The sequence below is a fragment of the Austrofundulus limnaeus genome, unplaced genomic scaffold, assembly GCF_001266775.1.
Source record: "Austrofundulus limnaeus strain Quisiro unplaced genomic scaffold, Austrofundulus_limnaeus-1.0 Scaffold13, whole genome shotgun sequence".
Classification (NCBI taxonomy): Eukaryota; Metazoa; Chordata; class Actinopteri; order Cyprinodontiformes; family Rivulidae; genus Austrofundulus; species Austrofundulus limnaeus.
In genome coordinates this window covers 1,660,025-1,668,107 of record NW_013952415.1, presented here as the reverse complement: position 1 = coordinate 1,668,107, position 8,083 = coordinate 1,660,025, and the positions used below count along the sequence as shown (strand labels likewise).

Sequence of the window (8,083 nt, the reverse complement as noted above, 5' to 3'; positions counted from 1 at the left end):
GTCACTGTCGGGTCACGGTCGGGTCACTGTCGGGTCACTGATGAGTCACTGACGGGACACTGTCAGGTCACTGATGGGTCACTGTCAGGTCACTGACGAGTCACCTGTTCATCCTGATCCAAGGAAATGTTTGAAATAAAAGTTTTGTTGTTTTTTTGTTTTAAAATCTATAAAACAGAATTTTGTCGTTTAGATCTGAAGAGTGTTTCTGCCTTTCGATGGAGGCTGTTTTTGACGCGTCGTCATGTCTTTTTGAAAACTTGGACCCACCGGGACTGTCTCCTGTTCCTCAAGTCAGAACCGCTCCTGCTGGTTTCACTTGAACTGGTTCTGAAGATCTGAAAAAATGAAAGTCAAATCGGAGGACGTTGATAATATGATCATTTTATCATCTGGAAAAATATTTGATCCCTGAAGTGCTACAGCTAGCTGCTGCTGCTTATTAATACTCAGAACTAAACCTATAAATCAAAATAAATAACCAAAACGGTTAAGTTWGTTCATTATAAACCAGTATCTATTTAAATTTTCTTTCTCTTTATATCTTTTATGTTCTTCCCAATTCAATATGGTCACARTTAGTGCTCTTTATCAAACACAACGTTTGTTACAAATCAGTCAAATTCACAGATGTTGAGCTGCAGTTTGGTGTTGTAGCTACAAGCTGAGAGTTGAAGGTGTGGGTGATGTGCACTCTGTCARATACTTCAAAGCCTTCAAATATTTTTAATATTTTAAGGATGTCTGCATGCTGATTAATGTCTGTGAATGGTCATAAATTTAACTGTTTTTCTGCAAAAGTTKATGGAAATTAGTTAGAAGTGCAGGGGGTGGATTTTCTGTGTTTTAAAATAAAAGATTTCCGTTTAGGGAAGACATCAAAAGACCTAAAAAACTGTTTTAAATGAATGTGACCCCCAGCATCATCCGTGCCGGCCGGAAAAGGCCCGCGGGCCGCCACATGATGCTCACTAATTAATATGTAAGAAATATTTCCGTGTAGGCGGYAGTTTGGGAAAACTTTCCCTCTCAGTTTTATGTTGGGGAGCGGGTGTGGCGCGTAAAGGTGTCTCCAACGCGTCATGACGCACGGCTSTGCCTGATCCTCGTCGTTTGATGCCGAGCAGGACAGTCTTCTTCAGACACTCTGGAGTCACCGAGGACATGATGTCGGCTTGGACCGCAGCGGTTGTTGGACTGGGAGTGACGCTGATGCTCCTGACGCACAGCGCGGACCCGGTCCAGCTGACCCGGGAGGAGGACTGCGCAGCCGCGTGGCTCGGCGCCGCAGCGCAGCGGCTCGTCCTCTGCGTCGCGGCCGGGCTGTCCCTCCTGGCCGCCGGCTGGCTGTACCGGCTGCTCTTCGGTCCCCTGGAGCTGCGCCGAACCCCGGACGACGTCGGCTACATCGCAGAGGCCGGCCGCTCCAGGGCGCAGGCGGCGAACGAGGTGCGCCGCAGGAGGAGGGTGGGAGACCTGCCCCCGGTCTACCCCAACGGATGGTACCGGGTCCTGAACTCCCACAGTCTGAATAGAGGGGAGGTGAAAGATGTTTCCGTTCTTGGTAAGACCCATTTGCACATTCAAAGCGTTTTAGTTTAAACCTTTCACAAATACAACTAATTAGGCTTTTATTTTGTAAGTTTTGAAGTCAAACTGCAGCGTCAGGTGTGAAGGAACAGGCAAAACTGTCAACTCAGCAGTTTAAAATCAAGTGTGTCTACATTCTGAAACATTCATCTTCTTTTTGTCCCTGCAGCTAAAAGTCTGGAACAGTTCAGGTGCTGAACGTGAACTCTGATCCACATCAGCTCAGAAACTGAGAGTCTGCTTTTAAAGACGTTTTTGTCTCTTTTACTCACAAGTTTTAGCCTAAAATCTGTGAAAAMTGAGCTTTGCTGTGTTGGCTGTAGGGTTGGGCATAATCGTGTGCAATTAATCGCCAGAACAACATTAATCGGTTATTTTTTGGCTGGTTAATACAAGACTGGAGATTTCTCCAATCAGTCTGCTCGATGCTCCTCTGCTTCAAATATGACGAACATTTAAAGAAAAAAGTTCTTCAATGTAATTTTGACACAATTTGGAACAGATTTTTCCAAAAAGCAAATCTTTCCCACTAAACTGGTCATGTGACCAGGACATAAGGGTGTCCAGGGGATTAATTGTCAAACGAGTCGTTATTGGCTAAATACCACCAACCCCAGTTGGCTGACTTCCTGCGGCGGCCGCCTTGAACCGGTTGATCCCTGAAGTTAATTAGTTGAAGGTGTCAAATGTGACAAAGATAATTTGCACATTGTCTCTGTCAGATTCTTGTGACGCAGACAGAGATCTCATGTCACCAGGTTTAGCAGCACCTGTTTATCTTCTGCTCATGATCAGGATGAGATCTGAAGTAATCTCTCTCTGGAGTTGATCAAGTCTTGTCTGKACTTGTTGGTCCCAGGCTCCAGGACAGATGTTATTGTTCAGATAACGTCAGGACGGCCTCGACACACATCTTTCAGCCTCTGTTCTTATCACACGTCCTCATTTAATGTTKTCACAGTTTCTGTTGCCAAGAAATATGAGTTCAGTTCACTTGTTTGGTGAGATGCTGAGAAACGTTCACTGATTCATCCTCTGGGCCTGAAGAGACCACAGACCTGAGACCTGAGACCACAGACCTGAGACCTGAGACCTGGAGCTCAGGTTGGGTTTAGATCATTGATTCAGTTTAGTTACACAACAAGAGTCTTGACTTTGTTACAACATCCCGGTCTGCGCAGCACCTTGGCCACAGTGGGAATAAATGACTCCCTCTGAACAGGAAGGAGGCCCTGTGATGGACTTGCGACCTGTCCAGGGTGTACCCCGCCCCTCGCACTGTGGCTGCTGGATATGGGCACCAGTGACCCACGCAACCCTGAAAAGGAAGAAGCGTGTACAGAAAATGGATGGATGAACAGGAAGGAACCAGGACCAGGACCAGGATAGGCAGACGTAGTTTTTACAGCCATTGTCTATCATTTCTAATATTTATTGTTAATCCGTGCATGGCTCATTCTTTGTTTTGTGTTACTTTCAAAATAAAAACAACAAAAAGAGAACGAACCATGCACAAAAATCAAACAAACATGGTTCAGGTTTCCATGGTCCAGGTGTAGTTTCTCTGGTTCAAATGTGGTTTATTGTGGTCCAACTGTGATTTCTGTGGTCCAGGTGTGGCTTCTGTGGTCCAAATGTGGTTTATCATGGTCCATTTGTGGTTTATTGTGGTCCAGGTGTGGTTTCTCATAGCTCAGGTGTGGTTTTTATGTTCCAGGTGTAGTTTTTTGTGGTCTAGGTGTGATTTCTGTGGTCCAGGTGTGGTTTTGTATGATCCAGGTGTGGTTTTGTATGGTCCAGGTGTCGTTTTTTATGGTCCAGGTGTGACTTCTCTGGTCCAGGTGTGAGTTCTGTGGTCCAGGTGTGGTTTTCATGGTCCAGGCGTAGTTTTTCTGGTCCAGGTGTGGTTTATCATGGTCCAGATGTGGTTTATTGTTGGCCAGGTGTGGTTTTTGTGGCCCAGGTGTTTTTTAATGGTCCAGGTGTGGTTTATCATGGTCCAGGTGTGACTTCTTGTTGTCCAGGTGTGGTTTTTGTGGTACAAGTGTGGTTTGTATGGTCCAGGTGTGGTTTATCATGGTCCAGATGTGGTGTATTGTTGTCCAGGTGTGGTTTTTGTGGTCCAGGTGTTTTTTTAATGGTCCAGGTGTGGTTTATCATGGTCCAGGTGTGACTTCTTGTGGTCCAGTTGTGGTTTTTGTGGTCCAGGTTTTTTTTATATTCCAGGTGTGACTTCTTGTTGTCCAGGTGTGTTTTTATGGTTCAGGTGAGGTATTATGGTCCAGGTGTGGTTTTTATGGTCCAGGTGTGGTTTTATGGTCCAAGTGCGGTTTTTGTGGTCCAGATGTGGTTTATTGTGGTCCAGGTGTAGTATATTATGGTTCAGGTGTGACTTCTTGTTGTCCAGGTGTGGTTTTTGCGGTAAAGGTGTGGTTTTTGTCATCCATGTGKGGTATTTGTGGTCCAGGYGTGGTTTTTGTGGTGCAGCTGTGGTTTTTGTCATCCATGTGTGGTTTCTGTGGTCCAGTTGTGGTTTTGTATGGTCCAGGTGTGGTTTTGTATGGTCCAGGTGTGTTATCTCTGGTCCAAGTGTGACTTCTGTGGTCCAGGTGTGGTTTTTGTGGTACAGGTGTGGTTTTCATGGTCCTGGCATAGTTTTTCTGGTCTAGGTGTGGTTTCTCATGGTTCAGATGTGGTTTTGTATGGTCCAGGTGTGGTTTATCATGGTCCAGATGCGATTTATTGTTGTCCAGGTGTGGTTTTTGTGGTCCAGGTGTTTTTTAATAGTCCAGGTGTGGTTTATCATGGTCCAGGTGTGACGTCTTGTTGTCCANTTTATTGTTGTCCAGGTGTGGTTTTTGTGGTCCAGGTGTTTTTTAATAGTCCAGGTGTGGTTTATCATGGTCCAGGTGTGACGTCTTGTTGTCCAGGTGTGGTATTCTGTGGTCCAGGTGTGATTTCTGTGGTCCAGGTGCGGTTTCTTGTGGTCCAAATGTGGTTTATCAYGGTCCATTTGTGGTTTATTATGGTCCAGGTGTGGTTTCTCATAGCTCAGGTGTGGTTTTTATGTTCCAGGCGTAGATTTTGTGGTCTAGGTGTGGTTTCTGTGGTCTAGGTGTGGTTTCTGTGGTCCACATGTGGTTTTGTATGATCCAGGTGTGTTTTCTCTTGTCCAGGTGTGACGTCTGTGGTCCAGGTGTGGTTTTTGTGGTACAGGTGTGGTTTTCATGGTCCAGGCGTATTTTTTCTGGTCTAGGTGTGGTTTCTCATGGTTTAGATGTGGTTTTGTGGTCCAGGTGTGGTTTATCATGGTCCAGATGCGGTTTATTGTTGTCCAGGTGTGGTTTTTGTGGTCCAGGTGTGGTTTTTGTCATCCATGTGTGGTTTTTGTGGTCCAGGTGTGGTTTTTGTGGTGCAGGTGTGGTTTTTGTGGTCCAGGTGTGGTTTTTGTTGTCCAGGTGTGGTTTTTGTTGTCCAGGTGTGGTTTTTGTGGTCCATATGTGGTTTTTGTGGTCCAGGTGTGGTTTTTGTGGTCCAGGTGTGGTTTTTGTCATCCATGTGTGGTTTTTGTGGTCCAGGTGTGGTTTTTGTGGTCCAGGTGTGGTTCCAGTCATTGAACATTCTGAACTGTCACTTTAATTCGTCTCCTTCCAGTTTTATTTGTCATCAGGTTGATGGATTTGATTTATCTCTGATTGAATCCAGTCTTTYTTTCAGATTCTTGTTCCCATCATGCATTGCAGCAGGACCCTTTGATCTTTTTTGAGTTACTTTGAGTTTGAGTTCAAAAAGGATTTCAAAGAGGACGTGAGGCTTTCATGTTTCTGTCGAATCATAAAATAAAATCAACAAACAACCTGAAAATGAGAAGCTCTGACTGTCAAAGACCTGGAGCTGAGGATCATCAGGAACATTAGTTTTATTTAATAAGTTTTAAATATTAGAACAAGTATGACTTCAGGATTAGAACTCCGTTCTCTCAGTCAGGAGGCAGAAGGACTGCAGACAAATAAAACTTTATTTACCGAACAAAAACAAAATTAAATGTCTCCTCTACGGCAAGTCCAGATGTCCAAAAACCCAAAACAATGATGACAAAAACCCCAAAACGTTTCACAGATCAGTGCAAAGAAACAAAGATGCCAAACTGTCAGATAATAAATGAAACTCAGACTTAAATATACTGAAGGATAAAACATCAAACACAACCCAGGTGTGGAGAACAGCAGCTAAAAATGCACAAATAAAGCAGGAAGTAAATTAACGTTTTCAGACATCATTAAAAGATCAAATATGGGTCACATTTTCCAGCAATGTGAAAGTAGCTTTTAAAATCTGTTTCAGCTGCTGCCTGTTTTTRTCTTCTTATGATACCTTTAGCTTCGTCACTGTTGCTTTTAACTTTCAGTTTTGCAGATTTTAGCTTCTATTTAGCTTCTTTTGTGTTCTAGTTACAATTCTGTTATTTTTAGCTTAAAGCTAGCCTATTAGTTCTTTACAGTTTTACCGCTTTAACATTTTAGCTCATAGTTAAACTATTTTTAGGTTTTAGCTAACATTTTGCTGGTTTTTTTTTTTTGCTAGGTTTTAGAATTTTTTTAGATAGSTATTTGATAATTTTAGCTTCTAGCTAGCCTTTCATTACTTTAGCTCTTCTCTAGGCCTTTGCTACTTTYAGGTTGTAGGTGTCCTGTTTTACAAGATTTTTGCTTCTTTTTTAACTAGCTGCTTGATAATTTTAGCTTCTGTCTTGCCTTTTGTTACTACAGCTCTAGAGCCTAGCAAACATCTTGCTGCTTTTTGCCAGATATTTGATAGTTTTAGCTTCTAGCAAGGCTTTTGAYGTTTTAGCTAGCCATTTTTTACGTTAGCTTTTAGCTAGGCCTTTGCAATTTSTAGATTGTAGCTAACTTGTAGCATGTTTTGTTTTGCTAGATTTTGACTTTTAGCTTGCTCTTTGATACTTTTAACTTCTAATAAACCTTAATACTTTTAGTCTTTTGTTACTTAGCTCTTAGGCTTTTGCTTCTTATATATTTTAGCTAACATTTAGCTGTTTTTAGCAAGATTTTGACTTTTCGCTAGCATCCCACCAAACTAGATAAATTAAAATCCTAACAAGCCTTTTGATACGTTTATAGCTTCTAATAAGCCTTTTAATTCTTTAGCTAGTCTTTTGTTACTTTAGCTCTTAGCTAGCTAACATTTTGCTGCTTTTTGATAATACTTCATACTCTGAGCTTTTAGCTAACTTTGATAGTTTTTACTTTTTTCTTTTATATTTTTACACTTAGCTGTTAGTGTTTTTCTACATTTAGCTTTAAGCTAGTGTTTAGCCTTGTTTAGCTTGTTGTTTATTTTGAACATAGGTTGAATAAATAAACCTTTAGCCTGTTTTTTAACTGATTTAAGTTTGACATAAAGYTGTTTTCTCTCCTCGGCTTCTTCAGGCCAGCAGCTGGTGGTGTTTCGGGGACATGACGGGACGGCCTACATCCTGGACGCCTACTGTCCTCACCTGGGGGCCAACCTGGCGGTGGGGGGCCGTGTGATGGGAAACTGTATCGAATGCCCGTTCCATGGATGGCAGTTTCGAGGGGAGGATGGTAAATGTGAGAAGATTCCTTACACAGASAAAGGTACGACCTGACGAAGGCTTGGTCAGATGTACGGCAAACCCTTGATGCACATAATCTACTCCAAGCTAAAACTGGGATTCACTTTGCTCCCAGTGCCAGAGGTCGCCGCGGTGCGCTGCTGGCCCAGCTGTGAGGTGAACCAGCACATCCTGGTCTGGTTTCACTGCGATGGAGCAGAACCTGAGTGGGCCGTCCCAGAACAGGAGGAGATCACGAAAGGCCAGTGGGTCTACCGGGGCAGAACCGAGCATTTCGTCAGTTCTCACATACAGGTGGGCGTCGGGTCTTACCTGTGAAGGTTCTGAGTTCCTTTTTCAGTGACACATTTTTTAAATTAATTCTTCCTTGTAGGAGATTCCTGAAAACGCAGCAGATGTGACCCACCTGGGTCACCTGCACAWCCCGGGCTTCACCAGCGGCGCCGACCTGCGGTACCACTACAGCAGGCTGTGGGAGTTCATGCAACACAAATGGGAGGTAAACACTTCTGTTTGTTTGGACTTCAAACCCAACGGCGTGTTTTTGTCTAAACGAACCTTCCTGTGTCTCTGCGCCTCTCTCAGGCTGAGTGGGCTCCGGAACCAGAACCGAACCTTCACTGCTCTAAGATGCAGTTGAAACACTCSATGACTTTTTTTGGGTTCCACTGGAGTCTGTTGGATCTTCATGTCGAGGCCCGACAGGTGAAGACGTTTGGATTTAAACACTTTTTTTTAAAGTTTCCTAATTTGTTTTTGTTTTCAGAACCGTTGGACCCGATCAGGAGCACTTTTTTTAAAACCTTTTTGTTTCATTTTTTTAACTTTCGAAGACATAAAAACACTCAAAAGCGTAAAAACAAAGTTTAAAGTTTG

At 43.3% G+C, this 8,083-nt stretch overlaps 1 protein-coding gene across 1 annotated transcript; it reads left to right on the top strand.

Annotated features, from left to right (window-relative positions):
* Window positions 1–968: 968 nt before the first annotated feature.
* On the top strand, window positions 969–7,912 carry zgc:92275 (cholesterol 7-desaturase nvd; the record flags this gene model as incomplete). Its single annotated transcript, XM_014002435.1, is given in 5 exon segments — window positions 969–1,564; window positions 7,041–7,229; window positions 7,323–7,501; window positions 7,581–7,706; window positions 7,793–7,912. Coding segments are annotated over 5 exon segments (1,062 nt in total), but the record flags the coding sequence as incomplete, so codon positions are not given.
* Between the last annotated feature and the right edge of the window lie 171 nt (window positions 7,913–8,083).